This window comes from Propithecus coquereli, unplaced genomic scaffold (assembly GCF_000956105.1).
Source record: "Propithecus coquereli isolate 6110/MARCELLA unplaced genomic scaffold, Pcoq_1.0 Scaffold12, whole genome shotgun sequence".
Lineage (NCBI taxonomy): Eukaryota > Metazoa > Chordata > Mammalia > Primates > Indriidae > Propithecus > Propithecus coquereli.
Window position 1 is genome coordinate 14429355 of NW_012136080.1, and position 15410 is coordinate 14444764.

The window sequence follows — 15410 nt, forward strand, 5'->3', positions numbered from 1 at the left end:
AAAAAAAAAAAAAAAAAAGAAAGAAAGAAAGAAAATAATAAACGACATGCACAAAGATTTACACACGAGAATATCAATCATCATGTGGTTTATAATAAGCAAAACTGTAAGCCATATATTCAATAGGAGAAAATTTTGAAATAAATTATGACAGCCACTTGGTGAAGTATTATTCAGCCATTAAAAAACATGTTTTCAGCCGGGCGCGGTGGCTCACGCCTGTAATCCTAGCACTCTGGGAGGCCGAGGCGGGTGGATCGTTTGAGCTCAGGAGTTCAAGATCAGCCTGAGCAAGAGCGAGACCCCGTCTCTACCAAAAAAAAAAAAAAAAAATAGAAATAAATTAATTGGACAGCTAAAAAAAAATATACATAAAAAATTAGCCGGGCATGGTGGCGCATGCCTGTAGTCCCACCTACTCGGGAGGCTGAGGCAGAAGGATAGGTTGAGCCCAGGAGTTTGAGGTTGCTGTGAGCTAGGATGATGCCACGGCACTCTAGCCTGGGCAACACAGTGAGACTCTATCTCAAAAAAAAAAAACATGTTTTCAAAGATAATTTAATGACATTGGCAAATACGATATATTCTTAAGTGAAAACAAGCAACAGTCAAAGTGTATACTATATGATTATATATGTACACAGAAAAAAAGTGACAGAGAATACACCAACATATTAACTGCTGGTGATACTGTCCATGGTTTTTATTTTCTTTTCTCTGCTTTCTTGTATTTAAATTTTCCATATCAAAGACATATTTTTATCAGAAAAAATATTTAAGACATGGAAAATCTGTTTTTAGATTAACAGCCTCCAATACAGAACCAAGAAGAATTAGAAAGGTAATAAATGCATAGTAACTAGGTATAAGGTACTGTTTTAAAACTCTAAATCTGTTCTTTGAAAAGAGAATTAAAATGATGGAAAATAGGGGGAAAGTTTTATTTAACAGGATTTTTATGTTTATATTTATTTTATGTTTTAATATTAATAGCTGTTTATTGTTAAACCTCAAAAAATGGACATAAAGCACACAAATCTCTTTACAGGGAAAACATACAGCCTTGCTACTCATTTTGATTAAGTCATGATAAGCTCAGGTACAAAGAAAAGTCAAAGAACTGGTCTGACTGCCCATTTGCCCCATTTAAGCTCATTCCTAGCTAGCATCAGAGAACTGCAGACCCACAGAAGGCTACAAGGTAAGAACCCCTCAAAGTCACTCCATCTCACTGCCCTGTTCACAGTGAGGGCCACTGAGACACAGAGGAAGCAGCACTGGCTAAGGTCACATAATGGAGAGGGACAAGGCTAAGACTGGAATCTACCTGACTCCCATAAACATGGTCAGAAACCCTTCCAACCCACATGGGATCCCGCCAGGGTGGATGGTGGGATCACCCCATCCTCAACTAGATGATGAGGGTGTGATAGCAGGTTTGGGGGGTATATGTGCCCCTCACCCACTGAACACCAGCCCCAGGCCCTTCCAGAAGGGCCCCAGGCTGCTGTCTGGACTCACCACCTTCTGCCATGCCTGCATGCCTACGCTGGATGTGGCCCCGGAGAAAGGTGGCATTCATGAACGTCTTGTCACACAGGTGGCACTACACAAAGGGGAAGCAATGGGGAGTACAGGATTAGATCACTTGAGTCATCCTGGGATTTTCCCTACATTAAAACTCCCATTCTGCTGGGAGCCCTGGGCTGCCTCAGAAATGAAGAATTTGGTTTACTGGGTAGGGCGGTGACATCAACCCAAGCTGCCCATCAGAATGCCCCAGCAGGCTTTAAAATACTACCAGTAACCTGAGGAATGGTGAACACCAACTGGATATTTGATGACACTAAGGAATTTCTATTGATTTTTCAGAGTGTTATGATGGTGTTGTGTTTATGTTTAGAAGTGGGAGTTCTTGCCTTTTAGGGATACATACTGAAATATTGCAAATAAAATCATGAGTAATATGCTTCAAAATAATCCAGGAGTGTGAGGAAGTGGCCAGGGGAACAGACACAACAACACTGACCATGGGTTGATAACAGTTGGGCTGGGTAGTATGTAGATAAAGGGTCATTATGATATTCTCTCTACTTTCAGATATGTTTGAAATTTTCCATAATAAAAAGTTGTAAAAACACATACCAATATCTAGGTCCCATCCTAGGGTTGAGAGCCACCAGAGGCAATGGTGAGCAAATAAACAGCATCTGTAATTCCACGTCCGTCTCCTAAGGCATTTCAGACACTGACAATCTATCATAACATCTTTTCACTGTAAAACTTCAGAATTCTTCTCAACATAGCTTTGGAAGCTGCCACTGCTAGTTAATCAGAGTTATAGGGCAGATTATTTGCTAACTTTGCACATAGGCAAATATGACAGAAATTGCCAGTTGTCCCTATACCCCTTTTTCCCTTTCTTCCTTGGTAATAGAAACTCTGAGATTTAGCTGGTCCTGAGGCCAATGAGAATAAACACTGTATGTCCAGCCTCCCTTGCAATTAAGTGGGACCATGTGACCTACTACTGAAAGGGTTCTGACCCTTTAATCATAAACATCAAATCAATTGTATCAATTACCATTTTATCAATTAACACCCTATCATAGTGATTCCTCTGTCCCACTGTGATATTATGATATAATAAGAATATATATTTGATCTTCATCCCTAGTTCCTGGCATAGAACTCCTAAAACACTTATAATTTCCTGAGTGATAGGGGTGATAGAAGCATCTTTTGTAACAATATTTGGTCTTAGCCCCAGCTCATGACACAAGAGCTTCTGAGATCCTTGGAATCTCCCGAGTGATAAGAGTCTTTTGTGTGCTAATGGGATACTGGTAGCTGGGGACCCTGGATGACTTCAGGATGGGAGATGGTCGCCAGAAAGACCAAAGCATGATTAAAGGGTTGGAACTTTCAGCCCTAGCCTCCAGTCTCCAGAGAGGGGAGAGGCTGGATATTGATTTAATAACAAATGGCCAATGATTTAATCAAGCATGTCTGTATGGTGGGGTCTCCATAAAAACCCTAAATGATGGGATTTAGAGAGCTTCCAGATTGGTGAATACATTGAGGTACAAGGAGGGTGGCACACCCAGAAAGGGCACGGGAGCTCCAAGCCCCTTCTCTCATACCTCGCCCTATGCATCTCTTCCATTTGACTATTCTGAGTTTTACCCTTTATAATAAACCAGTATTAAAATACCTTCCTGAATTCTGTGGGCCATTCTAGCAAATCCTTGAACCTGAAAAGTGGGTAGTGGGAACCTCCAATTTTTAACCAGTCAGTCAGAAGTATCAGAGGCTTGTAATTGGCATCTGAAATAGGTCCAGTCTTGTGGGACTGATCCCTTATCTTGTGGGATCTGACGTTAACTCCAGGAAGATAAGCGTCAGAATTGAATTGAACTGAAGGACACCCAGCTGGTGTTGGAGAATTGGCTGGTGCCAGAAGTGTTGTGAATAGAAATAAGTCACCCACCTGTCCACCCACAAACTATGAATTTCTTGAAAACCAGAACTTGTGCCTATATCCTCAGAGCCTGGCGCAGGCCCTGGACACCGTGAAAATTTATTAAAGGGCAAATATCCCCAATCTACACTTTCCACAAAGATAGATTAAAATGCTCAAATGCTGCTCTGGATAATGAACCATCATTTGGTTCAATAATGGAGTCACTATTCCAGAATGGGCCTGACTCCACCAATCCCTAGTCACACATTGATTCTATACATACACACACACACACATACACACACCCCTTTACACAACACTCTCTACATACACAAACCCTCCATCCATACACACATACACACACACATACACCCTTCATTCATTCACACACACACACCCCATAAATACATCTTTATATACACACTACAGAGTTGTATACTTTATAATAAACCAGTAGAAGCACACATTACACACAAGGACACATTCTATATACACACAGATACTATACACAGAGGTACCCTGCAATCATTCATATACACGCATTAAATACACACACATATTTGCACCATCCACAAACACACGTGCCCTCTATACATTCATGCATACACACACTAGACACACACCTGTCCATAAACACAAACTCCATACGCACACCTCCCACACATGTACAGTCCCCATACACACACTCACACACGCACACTGTAGAAACTAATGAGACAGCCTCAGGCTCTCTGGCCCATCTGCGCCTAACCAGTAAGAATGGCCCATGGCAGCATGGCCCAGGGCAGTGCCTTCCCAGTCTCCCTGCCCGCCCAGTGGAGAATCCTCACCATGTGGTAGCTGTGGGTGCCTGTCTGCATTAGCAGCTGCTGCAGAGTGCTAATCATCTTGCGACGCCGGCGGCTCTCCTCCCGCACGCCCTTGAGTTCGTCAGCCTGGCGGCCCAGCTCCTGCTGACCACGCTGCTGCTGGCCCAGACTGGCCTGCAGCCGGGCCTCCAGCTGGGCAACACTGGCACTCAGGCAATCCTGGCAGTGCAGCAGGTACTCAATGATGAGCTGTGCCAGGCGCAGCACCTTGAGCAGTGCTGGGTCCACAGGCTGTCCACAGTGACTGCATACTTCTCGGTCCAAGTTGCAAAAGGTGACACCAGTGATATTCTCCTGCAGAGTGGCCACATCCAGCTCCCGGACCACACGGTCCACGTCCAGGGCACTAATGCGCCTCCAGTCCATGCTGCCACGGCGAGGCTGGAACTTGAAGATGGGGAATGTGTAGGCCCCAAAGAGGGGGCTGCTGAGGCCCTCAGCAGTGGCAGCTGGGGACTGCATGGGCGGAGGAAGCCCTGAGCTGACCACCAGAGAAGGGTGCCACCAAGGCCACGGCAGCAGGCCAAGGAGCTGAGAGAAGGCCTGGAAAATGAGAAGAGAGTCCACATTAGGTAAGGTGTGTGGCTGCATGTACTGTACACCTGGCTGGCAAGAGCCTAAGTGGGGCAAGGTGAGGTGCCTGCACAGCAGCTGCAGTACATGGTATGTGCTGACATGGCCAGAGCGGTGCAAAGGGTGCTTTGCAATCACACAGATGTGGGTTCCAATCCTCTGCCTTGGGCAAGTCGCTTCACGTCATTCAGCTTCCTGTATATATGGAGGGTCATGGGACCCATTTTGCAGGTGGTTAGGAATGAGGCAGGTGAAGCATCCAGCCTAGTGCCTGGCACATAGCAGGTCCTCAGTGAACACCCCTCCCCAACCCACCTCCACTGCAGGAGTGCCTGGCAGAGGTCTTGTCAGTGGGGAGCTGTCATATTTAGGAGTGGGTCCTTCTGCAACCCTGTATTTACCTCAGGATAAAGCCCTAAGGAGAGGATGGGATGTCCACCCCATCCTTTCCTTCTGTAATTAAAGGATTCCAGTGAAACATGGATGGACTACGTTTTCCAACTTCCCCAGCAGTAAGGTGTGATCATGTGACTAAGTTCTCTCCCCGGGAATGGGAGTGAAATGATGTGCATGTCTGCCCAGAGGGCTAAAGAGAGCCACTGTGTCTCTGCATACATTGCTCAATCTGTGATCAGCGTTTTTTAAAAACCTAACAGTTTAGCAAAAAGAGCTCCAGTCTGTTGTCTAAAGACTCAGATTCTACTCTCCACACTCTTCATAGGCATAGAAATTGTTCTCTTTGAAGAGTAACTTGATGATATCAATGGGAATTTAAAATGAACATTCTACTACTAAGAATTACAATGTACCCTTATAGATAAACTCCTATGTGCAAAGCTGCTTGTAAAAAAATTGTCGTTGTAGTATCATTTGTAAAAGCAAAGCACAAGAAAATGTATAAGAAAGCAAAGTACAATAAGGAATACAAAGAGTATCTCTATACAATGAAATACTATGCAGCTATTGATAAGTATAAGGCAGCTTTACATGTACTAATATGAAATAATAATCTCCAAGATATATACACACAAACAAAAATACACATATATACTTCTATTTCTGTTTTAATGAGATATTATTAATATAATCACATAATCACATTTAATAATAACTCACAAAAATAAAAGATATATATATACCACATTAGAATGGCTGTCTATGAAAAGATGGAGGGAAATGGGAGTGCTAAATGAGGACAAATAAATGAATAGATGGATGGTATGTGGGTGAGAGATGGTCAGACAGACAGGCTTTACACAGACCAATGATGATAATTACACACACACACACACACAGAGCCATCCCTCAGTACCCATGGGGGATTGCTTCCAGGATACACACCTTCTCATCACGGATACCAAAATCCACAACACACACACACACACACAGAGCCATCCCTCAGTACCCATGGGGGATTGCTTCCAGGATACACACCTTCTCATCACGGATACCAAAATCCACAGATGCTCACGTGCCTTTATAAAATGGTGTAGTACTTGCACATAACCTATGCACATCCTCCCATATACTTTAAACCATCTCTAGATTACTTTTAATATCTAATACAATGTAAATGCTATGTAAATAGTTGTTATACTGTATTGTTTAGGGAATAATAAAAAAAGTCTACATGTTCGGTACAGGCAGAACCATCTTTTTTTTTTTCAAATATTTTCAGCCTGTGGTTTGTTGACTTAACCAATGCAGAACCCATGAATACAGAGGGCCAACAGTATATACATATATATACATACATATAGGAATGATTTGTGTTTGTTATAATTTGTTTTATAAGCAATAAAATATATTCATTTATGATTTATATATGATTCATTTATATATATTATTTCATAAGCATAAACTATTTCTGGAAAGATAGACAAGAAGGTGTTAGTTAGCAATGGCTACCTCTGGGAAGTAGGATTGGAGATTAGAGGACTTTCATTTTTCACTTTCTACTTCTCTATTCAAAGTTCTTCCCATCATCTATTAATTTTATTATTTTTAAAAAGAAAACAATACAATTTCAGCTTTTAAGGAACTGAGAATCCGAGGCAACAAGAGGTGCATGTTACCCTATTTAATCACGCTCTAGATTATTATGATTTAGATTTTTAAGTGCAATCGAAAGAGAAATAAGGTCATTGGCCCCATGGAGGAGGAAGGCCTTGAGGAAATGGTAGGACTTGTTTGGCAAAGAGGGGAAGAGCCTCCAGGAAAGGCCCCTAACCCCACTGAGGCTCTGTCTTCATCCGTGAAAGGCTGTGACAGGCCAGCCCTGCCACCTCACAAGGTACTGTGAGAACTGGAGCGATGCAAGGGGAAGGGACTCAGTAATAACAGTGGCGATCATGCCAGAGTGCCAGCCTCTGTGCTAGGTACAAACTCTAAATACAAACCTACAAACAGGCACTATTATTCCATCTTACAAACAAGGAAACTGGTGTCTACAGAGGTTCATTGGCTTGCCCTAGGTAGGGAGATGCTATGGTTTGAATGTGTCCCCAACATTCATGTGTTTGAAACATAATCCCCAATGCAGCAGTGTTGAGAGGTGGGACCTTTAAGAGGTGGTTAAGTCATGAGGACGCTGGCCTCATGAATGGATGAATGTCACCATCGCAGGAGTGGGCTGGTTATCATGGGAGTGGGCTCCTGATGAAAGAATGAGGTCAGCCCCTTTCCCTCCTGCTCTCATGCTCTCTTGCCCTTCCACCTTCCATCATGGGATGATACAGCAAGACGGCCCTTGCCAGAAGCCAGTACCTTGATATTGGACTTCCTAGCCTGTAGGACTGTGAGAAATAAATTTCTTTTCCCTATAAATTACCCGGTCTGTGGTATTCTGTTACAGTAACACAAAATGGACTAAAATAGGAAACAAGATTTGAAGTGCAATTATAGGGTCATCTGGCTCCAAAGCTTCCGGACTTTGAATTACTCAACACTGATTCTTGGGGCTATTCCTCCTAAAACTTGGTTTTGATCAGATTATCACCCCTTATCCCTCAAACCTCCAATTCATCCGTTCACTCACTCTCCGCTCACTTATAGTATGCCTACGTGGGCCCAGCCCAGTGCCAGGCACTGGGGCTACAGACTGTATTAACCACACCGTTGCTCCCTACTCTGGCGCTCAGCATGGCTCCTCACTGCCACGGTACCAAATGCAAACCTCCTAGCCTGGTCTTGAGACTGTCTACAGGATGCCACTCACCCACTTTTCCAATTTCAGCTACATCCTTCCCTTTCTCAGAAACTCTTCACCAACACATACTCTAAAAACAAAACTCCCACCATGGCCATGAAAAGACCAGCACATTTCTACCTAACATGCCAGGTTATGGGAAAAAAAGGAGTTGGGTGACACGACACTCACCATGCTTAGCTCCAAGCTGCAACTGTGCTGCTGGAGCCTCAGAGACAATTGCTCACAACAAGCTGTGCCTCAGAGCAACAGCAGGTTACCAGGCATACTGTGGGCAAGGGTAACAAGACACCTGCTTCTTGTCATTCCACGGATGGTTACCTCACCTGAGAACTTCACCGTTTAACTATTTAAGCTTTGGCCTCAGATGTTTGCCAATAGTCCTCTAATAATAAGGTCAAGAACTCCCATCACCAATTCTCTCTTGGCTCTCTTCTTTGAATGCTCCTTCCAGACTCTTCCTTGAACAGTGACTATTCTTTCACCTTTCCTTTATGGCAGGGTGCGCCAGTGCCCCCTTAATATTCTACTGTCCATCCATGGCCCATTTCTCCCTGCATGCTAGCCCAGGGAATGAGCTCACACATACCCACAGCTTCAGCTGCCATAAGCCTCCTCTAGGCTGAGCCTCAGCCACTCCTGAATCTCTTTCTCTCTGGCCTATCCCTTGTGACCTTTATACCCAGCCCTACCATAATGATTATGCCAGAAATTGCCAACCCATGTTCCACCAGGGCCAGGAAAGTAGCATTAAATGCATGAAATGTGCCAGGTATGAAAGAAACCACAGTACAAGCTTGATGATAAGTGGCAACTGATTCCCCATCTCAGTGTCCAACATACAATAAGGCAGCGGTTCTCTAAGTGTGGCCCCTAGACCAGCAGCATCAGCATCACCTGGGAACTTGTCAGGAATGCAGATCTCAGATGTACTGATTCAGAATCACTGCAGTAGGAAGTGTTGGGCTAGGGATTAGGGACTGTGGCAAACTGGGGAGTGCAGGCCCTGTTTAAAATGGGAAGCCACCACACAGCTTTGGCCACATTGGAATGGATCTTATGTGTTCCTCATTAGCTAATTCCAAATTCATTAAGAATGACATTCAAGGACTTCTATGAACTATTTTCAAACTACGTTGCTATCTACATCTCCCATTCACCATATTACTTGCCCTCCATACTGCCATACCTCTGGGCTGTTTATTTTATTTATAGGCACTGTTTTTAGGTGCTTTATAAAGAATCACTAATATAATCCTCAGAACAGCCCCTTGAGGAGGTACTATTATTATCTAAGCCACAGAGAAGTAAAGAAGCTTGCCCAAGGTCCAGAGGCAGGATTCAAACCCAGGCAGCCTGGCTCCAGTCTGGGCTCTTAGCCACTATTCCACACTGCCTGTTGGTATAGACGGCCCTTCGCCACCTCCTTCTGCTCCTACTAAAGGCCAGTGCATGCTTCAAAACCCTGCTCATAAATAACTACCACCATAAATCCCTACTAGGCCCACAGTCAAATTCCCTGCCCCTCCCTTGGGCTCCCAGAGCACAGAGCCTATTCTCTGGTCTGCATTAGGGTGGCTGTGCAACATTCATTTCTCCATCCCATCAACAAATAATTCCTGAGCCCCTACTAAGTGTCAGGCACCGTGACTGGCACTCAAGATCAATGGTGACCTATGCAATGGTCCCTGCCATTGTTAATAAAAATAGTTATCATTTCAAAAATCCTACTATGCTCCACACAGTGTTAAGGCTTTACATGCATTATCCCATTTAATTCTCACCACAACCCATTACACAGATGAAGAAACTGAGAGAATGAACAAAGAGGGGAAATGACTTTCCCACCGTCACACAACTAGTAAGTGATAGTGTCCAGCTTCAGAGTTTGCTCTCCAGAAAAATAGACAAATACACAGAAATTACCCCACAGGATGGTAAGTGCCAGGATAGGAGCTAGGAAAGGGTGCTGTGGGAGCACCAAGGAGAGGCCCATACCAGGACATTTCTTTCTCCTTCCTTCCCCCTCCTCCCCCAGCTGTGTACTTTACAAGGGCTGAGATCATGGCTTATTCATATCTGTTCCGTCCCAGTCCCCAGCCCATTACCTAGAGCCTACATTGTTACTGAACTGAGCAAAACTGTCAAAATCTCAGAATAACTGCCTCAAAATTTCATATTCTTGGGGTCTTGAAGATATGAGGCTATGGACCACCAAGAATTAGGATAAAGAGTAAAGGTGGAGTTAGCAGTTGTTCACTTGGACTCATGTGAGGGAAATGCCATTCAGACTTAGTAAAATGCTTTATTTGTTGACCATCTGTGTCCACAGATTAACCCCATGGGCTACTAATAAGCTTAGAGTGCAGCAGCCCTTGTGGATGGGCCCGGGCACATCAGTGAGCAGTCCCAGTGCCCACAATGACCATCACGATGTGGCCTCAATGTTACAGCTTGCTTCCTGAGCAACCCTCAAGCCTCAGAGCATATTCCATACACACAGACGGTGGCAGCCCCACTCCCAGTTATACAGAATTGGGGTCTGAGTTCATGAAATTTTAATATACCCAAAAAGTATCACTCCTGTGTTTTTCTAGAACCCCAAGGGTCCAATTATCAGAAGTCCTAGAGCTCTGGTATCAAAAGGTGGAACAGAACTGTGGGAATTTGAAGATGAAGGTAATAATGATGATATGATGATAGCAGCTGTCATTTATCAAGCATCTATGTACCAGGCACTGTGCCAGACTTTAAAAGTATTAATTCTAGCCCTCGTATAGCCTTGTAAGTAGCTATGATTTGCCTCATCTGACAGACATAGAAACTGAAGCTGAGAAGATAAGGGACCTGCTGCAACTCACTCAGCTACGAAGTAATGAAGCCAAGATTCAAATCAAGGTCTATCTGACTCTAAAGCTTTTGAATTATGCCAAACAACCTCCAAATAATAATAATGATGATGATGACATACAAATTATTTCCCACTATGGAAATTACAGTACCTGAGATTTCTTGACCAAAGTGCAAGGGCTGACAGGGTTTAGAGCAAATCACGACAGGGTCAGAGTTGGAGACCCTAAATTCTCCCTGTTTCTCAGCAGGGTTTGCTGAACTCGACTCAGCTCCACAGCTTGCATCCTGGTTAGGACAGGCAGAACACAAAGCCAAATGAGAGTGTTGCAGGTTACCTGGAAACCACACACCCTGGGGGCAAGGACACTGTGCTTTCTCCAGACTGAACTGTCAGCAGATTGCTTTTCCCACATCTGGGAATAGAAACACAAGGTAGAAGTGACTCACTGTCATTAGGAAATCTGAAGCTGTGTTAACCACCCCTAGATGTTTTGATGGGGTCTTAGGAAACTTTCCAATCCTAGACCAATATCATGAATTAGCGACCCAAAAGAATGATATTTGTGCTAGCATTTTAAACTAGCTGTTTCACTGTTTCATTGTTGAAAAGTTGGTGTCTGCCTGGAGTAATCCCACACCCAATATGGAAAACCCATCTACCACTCTTGCTTTGCACACCCCCAATGACAGGGTGTTCACTACCTCACAAGGCAGCCATCCCACTGTGAAAAATTCCTGGAGATTTATGGTTCTTCTGAAATCCTCCCACCTATACTATGTCAAAAATAACTTCCAAAAAATCAGCCAAACACCTAATTTTTTAATATAAATTGACAGCTAGACAACACCACCACCACCACCACCTTATTTTCTCTTCCACTCCCGCAAGAATGCAGCCAAGAGGAGAAACTGGAAGGAGCCAAGCTTCCAAGGTGGCTGCCAGGCAATCATTTACGAATCTGCCCTGGCTCCCAAGCTAACTTCAGTGGTGCCTGCCCAGGGAGCTCAGGCATGTCATTAATGCTAATTGTTGTGGCTGCCAAGGAAACCTTCACACGGTTTGCAAACAGGCTACGCACACACAGTACTCAAGGGGAGCTCAGTGGAGACGAGAGGCACCTGGGGGCTCTCCCGGAGCACTATTCTTACAGACCTTAGGCTTGCTCTCAGATTGTATTGTTTTCTAAAGAAAAAGGTCCCCTTTCTGTTCCTCCCTGACCCTCATGGGGGCTGTGCCCACTCCCAGAACCTTCAAGCAGCAAGAGAGAGATCCACTCCACCAGGCACAGACCTCTCCCTCACAGCCAGCCTCCTATTCCCAGCAACTCTAAGGAGATATTTTTAAGTGTCTCCTTTTAATCAAAAGCCTATGGTAAGTTTTTGCCACAAAAGGATTTTCTTTAAAATAAAAATAGGCGTAAAAATTTGACTGATATTCCTTGGGAGTGTTTTAGAGAAGAGGAATAAGTAGTGATGCAACCTATCTTCCCAGATGCAGAATTGTAAAACAAACAAACAAAAAACTGTTTTTCATGTGCAAAAGAAAACTGGCTTAGAATATACTAGTATTTTCTTTTCCATGAAGGAGTCACTGCTTCTTGATAGAGTTTCTTCATCTTCAGGGGCTGAGCCAGCACCCCTGCTAGAGTTGCCAGTCCAACGGACAGGCAGCAGTGCAGCTAGTTAGCCCTGCTGACCAGGATTGAGCCTCCCTGGAAGAGGTCCACAAGGAGGTTCAGGACACCAGTTGTCCCCTTCCCTGTTCCTGTGAGTTTGAGTTAAGCAACAAACCTTTTGACCAAATTTCAGTTCCATAGTAGAACCACCCACACTTACGTTGCACAAATGAATTCAGTTTCACAAATGAAACCGAAGCATGCAACTTCATGGGACCATTTTATCAAGTTGGTTATAACAAAAATATTTCCACATGAGGGAGATGTCTCCAGACCATTGGTGCTGACAGAGACAGGCAAGACCTCTTATCAGCCACTTGACTGGAGGACCAGCTTTCTTTTTCTAAGTAGAGTTCTGCTCACTGGCCAATCCTCACCTCCAGGAGAGGTGGGAGAGGTGTTAGGGAGTGTGACTGAGAATGGAGACCACCCTGTAGCTCTGCAGATGAGGGAGCTGGGACGCCACAGTCAGAACACTTCACACTGGGCCTCTCTTCTAAGTCCTGTTGGAAATCGAATTCTAGGAGACCAGGCAGGGGCAGCCTAGGCCTGGGCCCCTAGCCAGTGCTGGGTGAACTGGTCCCTGCCCGAGCCCCAGGGGCAGGCTCTCTCAGACCCCCTCATCTACCCCGGCCCTCCTTGCCCCTTGTCCTGTACTAAGCAAGTCTTCTGTGGACTTCTATCCGCAGCCACCTAGGAATGAAAATAGCACTGTTGCCTCCTGCTAAACTGCAGTCCAGGAGTGGAATGAGAGATGCAATGTGTTTGTTTTTAAATCATCATTTTTTTTTTTTTTTGGAGACAGAGTCTTGCTCTGTCTCCAGGGCTAGAGTGCAGTGGTGTCATCACAGCTCACTGCAACCTCCAACTCCTGAGCTCAAGTGACCCTCCTGCCTCAGCCTCGGGAGTAGCTGGGACTATAGACATGCGCCACCATGCCTGGCTAATTACTTCTATTTTTTGTAGAGATGGGGTCTCGCTCTTGCTCAGGCTTGTCTCGAACTCCTGGCCTCAAGCAATCTTCCCTCCTCCACCTCCCACAGTGCTAGGATTACAGGCGTGAGCCACTGCGTCGGCCTGAATCATCTCATTACTCAATCATCCCCCTTTACCTTCAGAATCCAGATCCTCAAGCCCTTCCAAATCACTTTACTTTTTTCAAACCGTAAAAACCCAAAATCGTCCTCCCAGTGAAGCCGCGTCCTGGGGCATCAGTCATCCCTGCTCCCGCCCCCGCGTGAGTCCTCCCCCTCCCGGGTACCGCGGTCCAGAGCAGGCCCAGGGGGCTGGCGTGAGGGCCGAGCCGGGCAGGAAGCGGCGCGTCTGGAGCCGGAGCCAACGCAAGCGGCTCGCTCTCGGCGTCCAGCTGGACCCCTGCAGGGCGCCGGGTGGCTAAAGTTTAACCTCCTTCGGCCCCTGGCCCGGTCGCTCGGACTGCCCGCTCGACCCGCCCGCTCCCGGGACGAATTCCCGGCATAGTTTCCCCGCGCGGCCCGGCTCACCGTGGGGTCGCCCGGAGCCGCAGGCAGCGGGGAAGAGGTCTCGAGGTGCGGGCTCCCCTCCTCGCCGCAGGTTCCGCCTCCCGGCTGGCTCCGCCAGACGCCGCAGAGGCAGTTCCTGGAATGCTCGCCGTCTGCCGCCCCGGGATGCTGCCCCAGCCACCGTTAACCCCGGCGTTCTCTGCGGCTGGGGACAGCGCCCGGCCTGCCCACGCCAGCGCTGCCAACCTGCGGGGACCGGGGGCCCAGAGCGCCTCCGTGCGCCGGCAGCTCGTGGCCAGGGGTCCTCGTGCCTCAAGCGCCCAGGACCTCCGCCCCACCCCTCACCAAGAAGAGGCGGAGCGTCTTCCCAGCTCCCCTGGGACGAGCTATTTTTAGATCTGTAGCGGATGGGGGAAGGAGGGAATGCCACGTTTAATCCGTGAGTAAAATCCAGGATCCTAGTGGATGGCTTCCTGGCCTTGCTGAGGGGCTGGCCTTGCTCCGGTCTCCCTACATACGGCCTCCGGTGTAATCGCTGGCTGGCTGCAGGCTGGGGCAGCTGCAGCCTCCCGGGCAGAGAGCCCTGCCTGCCCACCCTAAACTGAATAGACCTTCCTGATTTCTTCCTTACTCGGCCCCACGCTAGGAGAGTCCTTTGGGTCGGGTCAGATGGCAACCATCTTCTCCCCACCCCCTAAACTTCTGGCTTGCCCTGGCGTTTCTGGCTGGGAAACCCAGGACTAAAAAACTTTTATCTCCTGATACCAGCCTCTAATCCCTTCCCATAGCCAGTAGTTGTTTCACTGAGACTCAGATTTCTGGGATTTCCCACCTCCCATTTTTAAGGCCATTTTCCCACCACTGCCTCAATCTGCCAAGTTCTGCATATTGGAGCGCTACAGCAAAAGTGTATGGGAACAAGTCTTGCCAAGGACATGCACAGAAACTGGACCCCCTGTGCATTGCTGGTGGGAATGTAAAATGGTTCCTCAAAAAATTAAGCATAAAATCGCCATGATCCAGCAATTCTACCTCTGGGTATACACTCAAAAGTATTGAAACCAAGGACTCAAACAGATATTTGTACATTCATTTTCATAATAGCATTATTCACAATAGCCAAAAAGTGGGAAAAAACCAAATGTCCATTGACAGTTGAATGGATGAACAAAATATGGTATACACAAAATGGAATATTAGCCTTAAAAAGGAAGGAAATTCTGATGTATGCTACAACATGAATGAACCTTGAAAACTGCCTTAGTCCATTCAGGCTGCTATAACAAA

General features: G+C 45.9%; 1 protein-coding gene across 1 annotated transcript in view; it reads right to left on the minus strand.

The window, feature by feature from the left end:
• Window positions 1-14419, minus strand: part of DZIP1L (DAZ interacting zinc finger protein 1-like) — a 41100-nt gene extending 26681 nt beyond the window's left edge. Inside the window, exons 1-3 of the mRNA XM_012663863.1 lie at window positions 14145-14419; window positions 4294-4875; window positions 1522-1606 (exon numbers count right to left, since the gene is read on the minus strand). Of these exons, the coding sequence (XP_012519317.1) occupies window positions 1522-1606; window positions 4294-4794 (586 nt within the window). The 5' untranslated portion in view covers window positions 4795-4875; window positions 14145-14419. The remainder of the gene's footprint in view (window positions 1-1521; window positions 1607-4293; window positions 4876-14144) is intronic.
• Between the last annotated feature and the right edge of the window lie 991 nt (window positions 14420-15410).